This window comes from Nasonia vitripennis, chromosome 4, assembly GCF_009193385.2.
Source record: "Nasonia vitripennis strain AsymCx chromosome 4, Nvit_psr_1.1, whole genome shotgun sequence".
NCBI classification, from domain to species: Eukaryota; Metazoa; Arthropoda; class Insecta; order Hymenoptera; family Pteromalidae; genus Nasonia; species Nasonia vitripennis.
In genome coordinates, this window is record NC_045760.1 from 16,823,234 (window position 1) to 16,840,470 (window position 17,237).

The following is a 17,237-nucleotide window of genomic DNA, read 5'->3' on the forward strand; positions in this document are numbered from 1 at the left end:
ACGACTAGCCGTATCGGCCAATGCAAAGAGAGTTTTCTCGAGATACAAGTTAATTTTGAATCACGTGCGCTTCGCGAGGAGGAAGAAAGAAAGGCCGCAGCGCATCTACGCGGGTACACAGTTTACATACACATTCACGTACGAGCTCTCTCTTTCAGTATACACACTCACATACATACGTTCGAGACGAGGGAACGTCGCGCGCTACTCCTGCGCGGCGAATCGCGAGGATCACGAGCTCGTTCGCTCCTTCGTCTGCCTGCCTGCCTGACTTTCTTCGCTCTCGAGAAACTGGATGCCTCGGAGATCCGCGCGCGAGGCAGGCAGGCACTCGCTGAGAGCTATAGGCCGCGCGTGTGTCTGTTGAGGGCACACTCACACGCGCGCGGCGAGGTATATACTTATAGTTATAGGTAGGTACGGGAGAGCGACCGCGATTGCCCGCTCTCTGCGGTTTTGCCGTGATGCTGCTGCTGCTGCTGCAGTCGCGGGCCTTTTATTTGCTCGTCGTCAGCGCAGAAAGAGAGAGAGAGAGGGGGAGAGGGGGAGAGAGGGAGAGCGTAGCTGGATTTCCGAGCTCTCGCGCGCACGTATGTGTGTGTGTGAGCGGGGCTTTTTACGGGGAGATAATGCACCGAGTTTAATGGACGATGAGCGCGGAGATGAGCTTTTGAAAAATCTTCCTTTTTGCCAGGGATCCGGACTCCCGGCGCGCGAGCCTGCGGACGCATAATGCGCGAGCGGCTCTTTCTCCCTGCTTGCGGTAGCGGTCGGTCGAACGATTTGTTCGATTGCCCGGGACTTTTGTGCTTATGGAAATCAATGCAGATTGCCGGCGAATGCATCCGACGTATCAATTTCATTCGTTTGATGGCGCTCTGCTGCGGGAGGCGCCGATCACGCCTTTTTCGCGCAGTTGCAATTAATGAGCTGGATTTTTTATGAAAATTTCTTCGAGGACGCGTAACGATTGCGTAAGTGCGCGAACGGTCGGGATAGAGGCATGGACTTCTTATTCAAATCAGCGTGAGAAACTCGAATCGATGTGGTTTATCTTTCAATTAGGTAAACGGTAAATTCTCGCGCCTGTGACACATTGACTCCGAGAACTATACTGGAAGATGCCGTGTTCGAGAAAAAAAAGCAGACGAGACACATTGTACGCGACTTTGTTGTATAACTGTTATGCCCGTGCAAACTTGAATAATACAATATACAATTTATAATGATTACCGTAAAATTATTGCTGCTCTTTCTCACGATGATAAAAAGCACCGTTTCGAAGCGCGCCGCGAAGATAGCTTTGAAGAAGTTTCATGCATTCTTCGGCGTTATAAACAGAATGTAACAGTAGAGCCGCGAGTACGTACGCTTTGATACGAGGCATCACCTGCGAAAAATTTACAACTCAGTCGTGCAAACGCGCTCCCTATGCAAATCGCTCGGCGGATTAATAAACTCCGATGATAATTTCAGGAGAGGATAGCGAGAGGAAGATTTTTCCAGTTCTTTCCCACAGCTCATCTGATTACAGGCTGCGGATCACTTTAACGGCCGCAATCAAGCCGCGCGATATTACGCCGCAGCGCGGTTCGTTAAGTTCCTTTCGCGCCTTTCCGTATATTGGTTTCGCCAATATCGCTCGTTAAAATTCCATTGTACGGGGTCATCGTTGCTTCCGTAATCGTGGATTTTATACACGCTCTATCCGCGCGGCGTTATTGTGCAGCGGCGCGCGGCGGCTTCTGAAGAGATGCGCATCACATTTCCCGAACTGACCGTAATACCCGGTTTCTCTCGCTTCCACGGAAAATCCGCAACGCTTTAGTCGAGAAATCGAGCATGCCGAGAGCCATATTTTGCGCGCGAGAATGGCCTGTTCGCGTTATAAATCATTCAGAGGATGCTGCGCATTCCTCGAATTTTTTCTCTCGAAACGCTCGCGTTTACGACGTATTAATTACGCCCCGAAGCCATGCTCTAGAAATATTGGGATCCCATCAGGTGCCCGCTGCGTAAAGTTTAATTAAAAATCGCCTTCACCGACATGACTCACGCTGAAATTAATAGAAAGTGACATAAATATAAGGAATTTTCATCGCTCCGCGTCAGTCAGGGGAAATTTAATTAAGAGGCGAAAAAAGCCGCGAATCTTCGTCGCGGAGTAAGTTGGGAAAACGGCTTTTAAAATTCATTGGGTCATTATGCAAATATCGGCGAAAGAGGAAGAAAGAAAGAGTCAGAGAAAATAAGAGAGAGAAAAATACTGTAGTATGCCTTCGGTGATCGCGCGAGGATTTCAAGCGAACGCTAGTCGTGTGAGGCGCAGGCGCGCAAGCGCCGAGTGAAATCTACCGATTGACCTTTCAACGGGCCTCGTAAAAATCGGCAAAGCAAGTTTTCCCGTAACGCGCGCTCGCGCCGCGGCGAGCGAGCGAGCGAACCTTCTCTCCTCGCCGTGCATACAAGGTGTATAAATAGAGGCATCCCGGTATATACGCGGCGAACGTTCGCGAGCTCTTTAAACAAGGAGAACTGCGCGTCTGTCCTTTATTCAAACTCGAAAGGTAAATTTGAGTCGTTCCTGTCGTCATTTTTCATCCAAGGGATGAACGACTCGTGTACAGTGATGATTCGAAAATAAATCGCGGAATATAATCGACCTAATTTTCTGAGTGTGGGAACCGAATGAAATTTGCCGCGAGAAATAACGCGACTTATGCAACAGTTTTTTCAATGACCACAATACAGCCGTTGACGTGAAGTGAATAATAAATGAATATTAAATATGTAGGACGCGGTGTAAATAAGAATTTCACGACGCGAGCAGTATACATCGATTGTTTTATATACCGACTTTCCCAATAAGAATTTTAACAAACTCATTTTCCCAACGGCAGCTTCGCGAGCGAATTATTACCGAAACAGCTCCTCCTCGATACACCGCTAATTTAAGGCTTTTACTTATACAGCCGAGCATGCATACGTGGCACGGAAACTGAAAAGAAGCTCTGAAACAGCGCCGCGGCGAAATGGCACACGCGATTTTTCTCCGGCAATCTATTCGCAATGCTGCGGCTTTTCGAATTAAAGAAAATTCCTCGGTTGTTTCATGAATGCAATTATGCAATTAATCATTAAAACGTTTACAAGACTGTGCTGCACGCACACATACACGCATAGGAAAGTCGCGCGGGAAACTTGTGATTTCATTTGCCGTGAATCACCCAGTACATTTCATCTTGTGTGGCTTCGTCATCGCCATAGGCCGTGTGATCGTCTCTTTCTCTCTCTCACTCTTTCTCCGTCTTCCTCTCGCTCTACATGCTCGTCTCTTTGGAGATCGAGAGACAGGGGACGGGATGCTATCCCACTTACATCATTCACTCGCATCTTACTTGGATTACACTCAAATCATGACGTTAATGTTCCCATTTTCTAAGGAGTTTTTGCTTATTAAAAATGTCATGGAGAGTAGCAGCAGCGGCGGCGGCGGCAGCATCAGCCGAAGCGGCACATCGCGGTAACGCGTTCGCGAGTCGCAAATTTACCGCGGCGCGCAAAAAGTGTACCACCGCTTGAAAATGTGAAACTCATTCTTACACTGTCTTGAGCTTAATGCTGCTCATATACGAGTCATTTTATTTACCGAGGATTTCCGAAGCGAAGTTGAGAGTAACGAGCGCTTTCGAAAATAGCCTCGCGAGACCACGCACCGGGAACATTTTTTTCAATACTTTTTGAACTGCGGGAAATATAAGAACTGGAAACGAGCATTGCAACATTTAATTAAAAGCATGAGCTAATTGCTGATAATTTGCAACTAACGAGCCAGCTTGATATTTTCTCATAATTATAATTATATGCCCCGCGTAGACTGCGCTTATTTGATGCTTGAACGACACGAGATATCACGGGCTTGAATAAAATTTATTAAGCAGAGCTATTTTCGAACGAATTTTTTCCTCGCCGTGCGTCCGATTCGCTGTACGTGCGACCGAGCGAGTAAAAAGATAGCGTCTCATTAGACAGGCGATCAGTCGTTCGCCTGAGAAATAAAAACGACCGATGCAGATGGAGAACGCAGTCGTGCATTACCGTGTAATTTCGTGGCAAACAAGTACGAGAATAATGAATGACACAAAGAGGCGGAAAAAAGCGCGAGAAAGAAAGAGGGGAACGGCGAGGAGGTCACGGGCTCGGTGTCAACAATTATCCCGAGATTTTTCAACGCCCAGGCTGCATCGCAACTATAAATTTTCCAATTACACCATCCGAGCGCGCGCCTTGAATCCTGCGTCGCGTCTCACGACGACACACGGCGGTGTCACATGTTCTCGCGCGTGAGCGCGCAAAAAAGCTGATTAAAGAAAGATAGAGCGATAGACGCGAGAGACAGAGAAGCGGATAGAAAAGTACCGGTCAGGCTCGGTAATGGCGCAAAAAAGATCATAGCTCTCCGTGTAGTCGCGCGGCGAAGATGAGCTTGGCTCCGTGCACTTGACGGCGAGAGAGCGCGAAGGAGAGAGAGGCGGAAGTAGCGATTAGGCGGCAAAGAAAGAGCTGTTATATTACACGCCGGGCCATTGTGCGTCGAGCCGCGACCGAGTACACATGCGGTGCGTATGGCGTGATGTGCGCTGCGAAATCGACCGATGTCTACAGCAGCCATCGGAGACGTTCCATTCGCACACCACTGTGCGCGCAGTGCTATCAAATTGCTTCACGCCGCACTCGAAGCCGACGAAAAAGAATTAGGCAATAGCGGAATTCCAGAAGCTCGCGATCATAAAGGGGCGCCGTATCGCGTGCCCCGACGTTCCCGCTGGCACCGCTCAATTACAATAAATTGGCGCTACCGCCGGCCCCCGATTACATACTATTTCGAGCGCCCTCGTAAATTCGCGCCACCGTCTTATCGCCGCGCCGCAGGCCAGCCTCCTTTTATTACGCTGTACAAGCGCGCGTCGAGGTAAATTGATCGCGAGTAGCCGCGGCGACTCGTTAGGAGCCCAAGCTGTTAATCAACGACGCGCGACGACGCGGCTAAAGGAACCTAACGCCAGTGCTACGACGTTTCGTCGATCATTCATCATCTTCTGCACAGTCACCGCGACGGAGAAGCTATTAGGGCTCCTCCTCTGGGGCGCATAAAGACTCGTAGAATCGGAAAATACGGGAGCGCGCAGGTGATGCACGAGTTTAAAAGCTTTCCGCAGATACCAAGTAACAGTACACGCGCAGTGATTTTAGATGATAGCTTGCGCAACGCAGGTCTGCGTGCACGCGATGAAAATGAAATTTCGTACTCCAGTCGGGGTAATTTATTAAAACGCAATTTGCGCAGACCGATGTTTACCCAAGAATTAAAAAGCGTCAATTATGAAAACGCAATCAAGCGCGCGGCTGATTTTTCCGCCTCCGTCGTGCCCCGCAATTTCCACGCTCCGCACTCGGCGCGCCGCCTGCCCCTTCCATGCCGTACAGGCATGCATATCCAGGCTAGCGCGGATGCTCGTGCTCGATAATTCAAATTATCAATGGTTCATTCGGCGGGCTAGTAGCGCGCGCAGCGAGATGTAAAGCGGCAATTATGGAAATGCAATTACCCAATGCGAAGTATAAATAACGGAATAAAAGAGCTTGCCACGTTGCGGCTATATTAATTATGCAAGGACAAGGAAATGCAGAAAGCAGACGAAAAAAGGAGGAAAGAAGCTACACGCGCAAACCGAGAGGGAGAGGAGGAGGAAGCGATAAGCCATGAGAACGAGCCCGGGCTCCCTCTCGCAACGAAATATTCGCGACTCAGCGATGGCTTCCCCCGATGCAGCGGAGCGTGCCTTGTAAAATGCTCAGCGGGGCTCACGTGGCATAACTTATTATGCGCGGTAGGGTATCGAAAATTAATCATCGACTGCGATCGCGCCGCCGAGTCGCGAAATTGAATCCCATTACAAAACGGGATCGCGCCGCTCTCGAGCCTTTTTCATGCGCGAGGTCGACTCGAGATGCTCGGCAGCGAGAGAGATAAAGATAAACCGAGCGGGATAAAGCCAGCGCCTGGTGCGTGGCTTCGCGAAACGCATCCTAGTGTAGTGTGATTCGCAGAGACAGGACGATTAGGTACGCGCGTCTCGTTTTGAGCGTGTGCGTCAGTGAGAGGCCGGTCATCGTGTCTAGGTATACATACACCGGCTTCTTCATTTCCAAGCGTGAGAATTTTTTGTTTGCACCGATAGCGAGCGCTGCCATTACTGTTACTATTATATCGCCATATTTTCCCCCGTCTCCGTCCGATGTCGTGGCAGCTCTTGGGCTGTCGATCAAAGCTCGGCTCCGCTGGACTTGTTTTTTCTCGCATTTTTTGCTTCCTCCCGCCCCGGGACGTCGACGAGGTAATTGAGTTTGTTTATGCAGGAAACGTTGCGAGCAACGAACAAGCTGGTGTCTTACCGATTTCACAGTCGGCGCCCTTCCATCCCTGAATACAGACTTTGTCTCCGTTCTCGTCACACGTGTAGTGGCCAAAGATGTCGTTCCTCGGCCGACACAGTTTTGTGCAGGTCGCGTTGTAGTAGTGATCGGCGCACTGCACCCTCACCCGGTACGCGAGGTGGGCGTTCCTGCCCTGGTGGTTGAGCGTGTGCCACGTGGGTCCGGGCAGCACGATACCGCTGTAGCTCGCCTCTTCGATCACGCCAGCGCTTCCTTCGTCCCTCGCTTGCAAGATCAGCGTGAATTGTCTCTGTAATGCAAAATGCCTGAAATTAGTCGGGAGAAAACATCGTCGTTCCGATGATGGAACTAATTATTACGGCATTACAAGCCTCACAAAAACACATTACAACTTGCTTCGCTACATGTTCAAGCGGAAGAGAAACTATGTTAGATCGAGCTTTGCCTACACAAAGATTAATGGACGTTTCTTAATTCGTGTCAAAAGATCGAGTTTAATGGGTGTAACGCACGGGCGGAGGAAAAAAGAATGTCGAAAACGTCACACCGTTCATTCGTAATAGTTTGGTAACGCGCCGCTTGAAGCGCGTGGGTTTCGACGTCTATAGTCCAGCTATGAAAAAGAAGCTCATGGCGATTCGTGTCGATCAAATCGATTGATCGACCGATCAATCGATCAATTTAAAATCGTCCTGACGGCAAGTATTTTCCCCTCGGCTCGCGGTCGGGCGTGCTTTTAGTTTCATAAATCATTCATTCACTACATCTTGATTTCGTGTGCGCGGCGATCCGATCTCGGCATATTCAAAAATGTATGCCACTTTACAGTTCGGTAAGAAAAAAAGAGGATCGTTTAAAGTGATTCATTTTTCATTTTCGTCGCCGCAATTATTTTCGAGGTTTCAATGCGGCATAGGCGATGCCCCGGCAGAACAAAGGGAGAAATTCATGTAAGAGAGAGAGAGAGAGAGAGAGAGAGAGAGAGAGAGAGAGAGAGACGCGACAATCTATCGAAAGGATCTGAAAGAGTCGCCGTCGCCGTCTTTCACCGCGCTGCATCAACGTCAACGAGTATTACGTAGCCGAGTCGACAGGAGTAAATAACTCAATTTTCGCCAAAAAGCGTCTAGCAATTTGCATTGTAATTGAACGAATCGAGTCAGCTGATGTTTATTCAATGGCTCGCTTAAAGACAGCGCAGACAGGCAAAAAGCCAACGCCGGAATTCGCCGATTATCGGACGCTGCTAACTCGTTAACGAGGAATATTACGCGGGCGCGCACTTTCGGGCCGCTGAAAGCAACATATTACACGCGGGAGCTCACGCAGCGGGCGGCTCGTGATTTTATCAGAGCATAACTGATTAGAGCACTATGCTGCTCGTGATCTGCGGCGAGCGTCGGGCGGTTTTACTGCCTCGAGATCACCGTTAAGCAGCGTCAAGTCTCGCTGCTCGAGATTATCGGGTCTATTAGCTACTGCTGCTGCCGTCCTTTTATTCAGCAGTTCTCGCACTTGGGCAATACAGCTCTGTGTTAGCCGCGAACCGCCGGCTTTTTTCAGCGTTTGTCAATACTTGCAGTTGTGGTTCGACGGAATCGATGAACCAACACTGTACGGATGCACGAGAAAAAAAAATAAAAAACAATCGACAGTCGAAAGTTTGATTGCCGTGTACATTCTAATTCACCGACCGATGGCTAGCTCGAATAACAGCCCGTAGTACCCGTAGTAGATACGGCCGAGATGCGTAAGACACGCGGATGAAAAGAAGAGATCCAGATCATTTCTTGCTCCCAGCGGCAGCGGCCAGACCATTAACCTCGAAGCCGCGGAGCGCGTGTATTCGCAAGAGAGGCCTACTTTGGGGCGGAGGTACACACGGAGCGAGCGGCTATTCGGTCTCTAATGGACATCGGCGTACAAGCGCCTCACTCGACAAGCGTATACGCGCCCATACATTATTTAGGCGCTAGGCAGTACCGCAAGCCGGCTCTTATACACACGTCGACGGATGTCTATGGTATCCGATCGAGTCCGATAGCCATCCTCGATCTCTCCCTCGCCCGCTTTTAAGACTCGTAAGCGCACCAGCAATCAAGCTCACGTCGTGCGTGACGAGAGCTCGATGCAACGAATTCCGATTGGTGAGCTACGCGTGCACTGCTGCTGCTAGACACTTGGAATAATCACACAAATGCCGGCTCTGTTCGTCGGGAGATAAAAGTCGATCTGAGTTCAAAGTTGAGTGGCCCCGCGAGGTTTCCAACTGCTGCTATATTTTGTCGCGCAACCGCTTGCGTGCTTTCGAAAGGAACAGAGAAAAAATGGAAAACGGGGCAGCAACGCGTAATACGGGACTTTTACAGCCCACTGCGCGAGAAAAAGCGAGACAAGGCCATCATTGTCATCGAGACAATGTCAGCCGGAGAGAGAGAGAGAGAGAGAGAGAATATTGCGCGACGTGTCGCCGCCGAGCTTCTCGCGTGTCGACGAAATTCTCGCCCGATGAAAGGAACCGTCTATTACGAGTGTATAACACCAGAGTCGCGCGAATAAAACGCCTGAAAAAGCGGCGAAATCCGCAACTGGAGCAGTGTCATAAGCCAGCGGGAGATCGGCGAGATCTCGCGCATGAGCCGGCGCGCGTGCGCTCGTAATCGGAGCACAAAGAGTCCCCTGTTTAATCCGTGTTCGAGTCGGCCTGTGTATACGTGTGTATACATATTCGTGCATCCATGCACCTATATACACAGGCGGCGCGAGCGAGCAGTAGATGAACGTTAATTGGTGTTAAATGGTGGCTCTAGCGGCAGCGTCTCTCTGCCCCTGGCTTTCTCACGCCCGCGACTTTTGTGCTCGCGCTCTGCCTTTCTTCGCTGGGTTATACGGCCTATACGGACACATATCCCCAAGCCTATATTGCAGCCCACACCTCGCCCCCGCGCGCCTATCCTTTCTCGCGGATCCGCGCGGCTTCGGCTCCCACTATATGTTCGTATAAGTTCATTTTTTATACCGATTTGCGCGGAAATTTCCACGGAGACTCTACCCTCTCTAGCGAATTGCACGCGGAACTAAAGGAGAGCGAATTTAGCGGAATACTCGCGGCGATTGAGGAGTAAAACACCGCTAGAGATTTGTGAGAAATCTCAGTTTGGAGTAAATTGTCAATTTATCGGGCTCAAGTAGCTGGGGTCGAGAGATGGGGAAGACTACTTTTAACTTGACCATGAACTTAATTAACTCTGCGTGAGTTTAGTTATCTCCTACTGAGAATTGCTTTTTAAGAACGGAATGCACGCGTGCTTACGACTGTCATTCCACAGCTGTGTTTACTTTAGATGCATCTCTCGGCGATACGAGTGTTCGTTCGCGATGAAATAACGAGAGCATGTAGAGATAGTTATTATACGATAAACAAATCCATGGCGAGCAATTAGATAGGAATCGAGGATTTTCCAGTCCACTCCGGCCAGCTCTCAAGGCGTTTGAGAGGTGCAGAGAGCAAAATATAATAAGGACGAAATTTGGAGGAGTCTGGAAGTGTCGCAAGAGCAGCGAGGCACCTACACACTTTGAATTAGTTGGCAGGCGCGCGGAGAAGCAGAGGCGTATATCGAGAGAGTCTCGAGCTCCTAAATCTCAATTGAAGTTGTGACATTTTTACAAGTGTCGCTCATTAACCAAAATACTTATTACGTTCGCGTTTCCGAGAATAAGCTCCGTCATCTCATTTAACAAACGCGGAATTGCCGTCGTTAATTGTGCCCAGGCCAAAGCTTAATGGCGTCTACCAGTTTATAATTCGACCGATCGATTTTGAAACGTCCGTCCCACGCAGCTCGCATGCTGAATATCTTGAAGGGATCCGGCCACCCTCTCCGATATCAAAAATAGTAATAAACAGTTCGGTACAAGCGCATAAATCACCGCCGCGCGCGCTCTTTTATTTCACGCCGTAAAAAGAACGTTTAGCACGCGTAAAAGAATGCAATATCGAGAGGCCGCGGCAGCGGCGGCGACGGCAGCAGCGGGAAGAGAGACGAAAAACAAGACGAGTGATTTAATTTAGTCGAGAGCGGGCGGCGCGTCTGCAAAAGAGATTGGCCAGACTGCCGCAATGTTCGAGGCCCAGAGCGCGCTCTCTTAATCCGCCGCCGCTCAGCAGATGCAGCGCGCGACCCCCACGCGAATACCGCGGCCGAACACGAGTGTGCGAGATTCCCAAGAATCGTACTACGTTGTCTATTTACTTTTAAAGTTTTTGAAAATTTCGAGCGTGGATAAGATTAGAGGCAGCTCATTCTCACAGTCGAGTATCTACTTCGCAGAACGTAATTCCTCCACTTTAAACCGCGCTTAAAGCTGCGCGGAGGTACGCCGGGCTGCGATGACTAATTCCGAGTAGTATTCATTGAGATATTCTTTTCCGAGTATTGTGCGCTAACTTGTGCGCTAAATATGATTTATCATTCGCTCTTGCGACAGCCACTACGTTGACTGAATCGACGCGTAAATCATCCGAGCCAGCGATATACGTGTATGGGTAAAGAGAATATTTAAAATTAAAGTCCGCCGCGCTTTTTCACAGCGCGGCCAACTTTCCCATGCATCACATCGATTGTTTCCAATGGCCTCATACCTACGTACAGTCTCCAATCAACGTCAGGAATCTTTTGCCATAATGATCGCCGGCGCCGGGAAAACTTTTCCACACATCCGCACTGCAGCCGGACTCCGCGCATACAGCAACTACTGGCAGATTTCTAAAACGCCTCGGAATGTTTCACAAATAAATACTCGATCTGTCTTCCCTAATTGACCGAAGGGACAAAAATGAGCTGCGCCGATTCTGGTTTCGCATTAACGAGCACGGCTCGCGGCAACGAGCAAAAAAACGCGCAGCAGCAGCAGCGAGTTCCGAGCCGGCGGCGCGGCCGATACCTATAGATACACACTCAATTCGCCATCGGAAAATCCTGCGAGTGATTTCTATATGGCGCACGTCTCGAGGCTGCGGCGCCGGAAAAAACGATTCTGGAATATCGAGTCCTGCCTCGGCAGCACGGCGCGTGCGACGATTTTAGGAGGAAAAAATTCCGCAGGAAAAACGATGCCAGAGCGCGCGGAGCTTTTTGCGCCCCGGATTCGAGGCTCGGCTATTGCGTTATATGCCGCCGAGCGTGGAAATTCAAAACGGGGCTATTATCACGGCGAGTGCTGTCCCGAGTCGCGCGCGATTTATGGATGGGAATGTCCTGAGAGAAAGGTTTTTATACGCCCTCGATTCTTCGGGGCTTTTTGAATTTTCGATTATTGTGCTCGTGTCGATCGTTCGCTGCCGATACGCTTTTCGATACACATTCCATCTTAATAGGGTTATCGCTCCCGTGGGAAAATTTGACGTATTAGCGCCTTCGGATACTTTTCGACAACTCTCCGGCGGATAATGTACTCTGCGGCACAGGAGCATTCGTGTTTTGCAACCGGCGACCCGTTGATTGACGCAGCGAGCGATATTAAAAAGTTCGCTCTCGGCGAGAAAAAGAAATTTATTGCGACGCCGGCTGAGCGCCTTTCCAGGCCTCGCTCTTCCAGTCATCGACTTTCCTCGTAGACGAGAAATTGAAGCTACGTCATCGCTTCCATCTCTCTGTCCCCGCGGTAGTGGGATGCGCTCTCGCGACGAATACTAATTGGCCAGCCCTTTCTTTCCCCGAAACTGCCCCCGGAAGCTCTCACCTGCGAGTATAATTTCCGCATTAATTGATAGAAGCGTTAATTGACTTGGCTTGTATTGTCGGTAAACTCGCCCGATCAATCACCCTGATTAATTGTTCGAATGTCTCATACGGTCCGCGCGGCTTCGTATGCGTATGCACGAATGCAGAGAGCCGGTAATTAAGGGGATCGGGTTTCCTCTCTCTTGCCGCGCCGCGCGCGGCACTGCCAGGCGAGATTCCGATGTACGTATGCGTACGCGCACCGAGTCAATTATACAGAGTGCCAGGCTGCAAATTTATCATTCATTACGCACGGCCCCTGCAGGTGTTAATTGAAACGATTGCACTATTGGCTCCGGGAGTCTGCGGTTTCGCGACAGCTCGGCTCGACTGTAAAGGTTCGATTTTAACAGAGTTTGTTAATGAAGTATCCGCAGCGTACCAATGGAAACCCACGCAGAAAGCCTCTTCTCCCGTAATGTCTTAACGGCGCCTCTTCAGATTCCGTGCAGGCAAGCGGCGCGAACGGTGCCTCGGCTCCTCCGCCAATTTGTGTAGCAGCGCGAAGCTAGCGCACACGTCAGGAGAGCAAGATTCGACGCGCGTTCGACGATTTCGAGAGATCATTTGCAAAGTGACGCGTAGCCGACCAATTAAAAGCACACAACGGCGCGACAAAAAAGTCGCCGGTGCGAGACGCGCTTTCGCATCCCCGGCTCCATCTCCATCTTCTTATTCGCTCGTCCGCGCACATGCGCGCTCGACGTCGCCGCGCCAGGCAGCGAGCCTTCGCGGAAGAGATCGTACGTGAGGACGCGCGCGCGAGCGAAGTTTCCGCGACAGCCGGCGACGCCGTCGGGACGAGCCAGTGACGGGAGAGGTGGTCATCGGCTGCAAAAAGCGTCAGCAGCGCTCCGCAGTAGCCGAAGACTCGCAATCACGCGCTAATTGGAGCTTTGTCGAGAGCGAGAGCTAAGCGCGCGCCGAGAGCCGGCAAAAACACGGCTATAGGTTGATCAGGGCCGAATCATCGAACAGCGGGACTGGCCGGATGGCTGATGGCTCGTTAGCGAAGTTTGACGCAGCTGCTGCTGATTGGCATTGTTTCGAGAGGCTTTCGTTCGGAAAAGTGTGGGATAGTTATTCGGGTGAGCTCGGCAGGTGCGTCGGTTTCGCAGTGGAAAAACTTGCATTTTATATTTATAATGATTGAAGTCGAGGCCAACTTTGAACTTTGCCTCGCTCTCCGCGCGATTACAGTTACTTTAATAACCTCGTAATTTATCATCGACGGGGAGAAAAATGAGCGGGGCCCATACGCGCAGACGCAAGTCGTTTTAATTTTACGATCGAAACGGACATTTACATATTAGGCACTGGGCAGCGAGTCTCAAGCGGGATTCAAATCCCTTGCACGCGCATAATTACACTTCTCCGCGAGCATCGGGTAAATTAAACTCTCGAGCACCTCATCTCCCGGTGTTCGTCTATGCCGATTCCAGGCGCACGAGGCTGCAGCTCATTGTCCGGGCGACAATTCGACTCGGGGTCGTTGACGTCAGAGCCTAAAACGCGCGCATGACTAATTAGTCGGCGGCGGGCGCTTGTAATTGAATCGAGCTTTAACGGCCGAACGCGCGCACCGGACGTCATCCCTCTCGCGCGCGCCAGATAAATTCAGTCATAAAGCTCATTAGAGCGTCAGGTACGCGCTATCGGTAGATCTATACGCGCGCGCGCGCACAGACAGGTAGAGAGAAAGAGCTCTTACAATCGGAAAGCTATGATTATGACAAGCCGTTGTCGATGCCCGCTGCGCCGCGTTCATGGAAGTTATATGCATAAAACGAGTCTCCCTCCCTCTACTCCTCTCTCCCTTGAAATTCCTCGTATTAAATGCCTTCTCCTCGCGCGCGCATGTACACACACACACACACACACATTCGCTTATAATCCGTGTGCGAACGGGCGCACGTACATGCAGCAGCAGCAACAGCACACAAAGCTCGAAGGCGTGCGAGTGCATGTAAGGAGCTCCGCGGCACGTAAAGCGAACGAAGAAAAAAGAAATGCGCGAAGTACAGGAGAAGGAGAACGAGAAGCAGAGAGAGAGAGAGAGAGAGAGAGAGAGAGAGCGCACGGCCTTTGGGTATAGGCTAACCGAAAGGACTTTGGTATGCGGTCCTCAAAGCGGGCCTACGGTTTCACACGCGATGCAAGCAAGAGAATGAAAGAGAGAGAGAGAGAGAGAGAGAGAGAGAGAGAGAGAGTGAGCTGCTAGCAAGGGCAATCGCTGCTTTCTTACATTCGTATGAATAAAACCTGAACGAATGCTTTTTGCCTTCTGCCCTTCTCCTTCCTTTTTCTGTCTCGCCGCGATGTTGCTTCTCATCTCCTCTCTTTTTTCCTCCTGTTTTGCCGATTCTTTAGTGACTTTTTTACTGTTGATTTGATTCCCGTATAACGAGTGCTATTTTCTTCTGCCGCTGCGGCCTTGATTTATTTTCGACAAATGATTGTTCGGCCAAGCGTTGTTTGCTCGCGAACCCGCGAGTGGCCGTCTAATTATTGCTCCCGTGTACTTATTCCGAACGTCTGTCCAGAGATGACGAACATTTGCCGCCGTAATTGCTGCTCGATAAATAATTTAGGCGGCAAACTGCTCCAATTAAAATCGGAAGAATAACGCGCGCATAAGCACAGGAGCAGTGCGTACAACAGTGTTCAATTACGCAAAAGAAGGCCATTTACATTTGAATACAATATCTGCTTAGCATATCCTCGCGCGCTACTGCAGCCGAAGCAGATCTCGGCGCGGTCGACGGGCTGCGCGTATACAATCGAGCTCGGCAATCGACACCCCAGCGAGATGCGCGGAAATTCGCTGAGGCCCTCCGGACAAAGCTCTCCACGCAATTAGCGCCCAAAGTACCTCGATTAAAACTCCCCTTACAAAGTAAAAAATAAAATAAATACAAGGGCCCGCGATTGAGATATGAAATGTTTAATTGCTCCCGCGGTAAGAAAGGGGGAAGGGAGAGGACGGAGATCGAGTTGCGGTTTGGGCTGTGAGCAGAGCATAATGAGGAGAGCGGTCGTATCAGGCCGAATCTGCGCGTGTGGGCGTACGGGGGGAGAGCGCATGCGCGCACGCGAGCCGCTCGCCCATAAATCTGCTCGTGCACAGGGGGGCCGAGAGGGAGAGGATATCGCGGAGTCCTACACCTGTCCCTGGCATTCGACCTTCCCTCTTCGTCGGCCCGATGCTGCGCCGCAGAACACGACGCAGAAATACTGGCGCGGCCGGTTCCCTACAACGATTTCGCTGTCCGCGTCAATTTCGCCTTCTCACTTCCAGTTGGCTCCTCTCCGTCTTTCAATTTATTTGACCCCTCTATCTCGGCCTCTTCTTCGTCCGTGGTTTATCGATTCCTCTTCGTCTTATTCCCGTCTCTCACGATTGCCCGATACTTTCCTTTTTCTCCCTTCCTTTTACGTGTACGCGAACTGTCGGTTCTACTCTTGTTGTGCTCCTTCGCGTCGCTTTCCCGCACACGTGTCTGCATACGTACACAGCCGCGCATGCAGGCTCGAATCGCTTTCGCAAGTCCCGAGGAGGAGGAGAGAGGGAGAGAGAGAGAGAGAGAGTGAACGGGGCGCCCTATAGGTTATTAATCTTTTTCGATATAAACTCGAACTGCTATATGACTCAGCGGTCGGCCGCTCGGGACGCTTGGCTGTCTCGCGCGCATCGGAGCTCTCTGCGTTGCACATCGGCTCTCCATTTCTTTATCCCCTGTGCATCAATGGCTTTCTTTCTGCCTCATACGCGCCCGCGCGCTTCCTCTGCTCTCGCCTTTTTACTCGTCGCAGTCGCCGCCAGCTGGGCTGCGGAGGAAGAGATTTGGCACGTGCTTTCATTGACGATACAACGCACAGTGCGCATCGGTACATAATGACGACAGCGGAGGGAAAGAGAAAAAATTATAATTGTCACGCGATGCGATTCGGCTCCCGCTTACATGCGAGCGCTCTTATCGCCGATAGAGGCACCCACATATGCCTCGTTCGCTGGCGCTGCGCACACTCGTTACCATAATAACGCCTGCGGTTTTTTTCCGGGTTAGATTGAAGAGTTTATTTAGTTTTCGGCTTGCGCGCGCAATTGATTACTCTTAAATGAATACCAATGGCAGTTAGCTTAATTAAAATATACACGATGAGTCGTCCTAATTAGAGGGAGATATTTGTGTTACGAAAAAATCCGTTGTTAATCTAGAAAGTAAACTGCTTTCTAAAAAATTCTTTTTTCCACAGTTACATTGTATCGCGTGCACATGAAATACGTTCGTCTGAAGCCCACAGGAGAATGAGCAGCGAAGCTTTCTATCCGCACTAAAGAAGCCGGCGATCAAAGGCCGATGAAAAAAGGCCCCGCAGCTTCCTCTCTCTCTCTCTCTCTCTCTCTCTCTATCTCTCTCTATCTCTCTATCTCTCTCTCTCTCTCTCTCTCTATCTCTCTCTCTCTCTCTCTCTCTCTCTCTCTCTCTCTCTCTCTCTCTCTCTCTCTCTCTCTTTTCTGATTTGTCGAGTGAAACATCAAACCGGTGGAGTAAATATAAATCCGGAAGACGCGCGCATTACCATTAGAAGAGTGGGAGGGAGAACAGGAAATCAGAACTGATTAGGAACAAAGGAGAGGCGAGCGCGGCCAATCGATAGGCCTGTAGGCAGCAGGCACACAGGAGAGTGAATCGAGTAATGGAGCGAGTGGGAGATAGTGTGTACGTATCGGAACAATGGAGAGGAGAGCCCCCGAAGGCGGAGGCGGACTATAATGCGAGAGAAGCGCGCACCGGCAGCGGCAGCTCTCTGTGGGAATCGTGCAAAGTTACAGCATCCTCTCTCTTTCTTTCGCATTCTCCTCGGCTCTCCGGATAGATGTGTAAATGCACGTTATAGTCTAGCTGCTGGCAAAGCTTCTCGGCACAGCAGACGATTTTTTCCCATCCCGCTCGCCCAGAAAGCGCCGCGACAAAGCGAGAGAGAAAT

At 50.5% G+C, this 17,237-nt stretch overlaps 1 protein-coding gene across 1 annotated transcript in view; it reads right to left on the reverse strand.

Moving 5' to 3' along the window:
- Positions 1 to 17,237, reverse strand: part of LOC100116912 (protein jagged-1) — a 50,505-nt gene that overhangs the window by 5,683 nt on the left and 27,585 nt on the right. Inside the window, exon 3 of the mRNA XM_031928714.1 lies at positions 6,457 to 6,748. Coding sequence (XP_031784574.1) covers positions 6,457 to 6,748 — 292 coding nt within the window. The remainder of the gene's footprint in view (positions 1 to 6,456; positions 6,749 to 17,237) is intronic.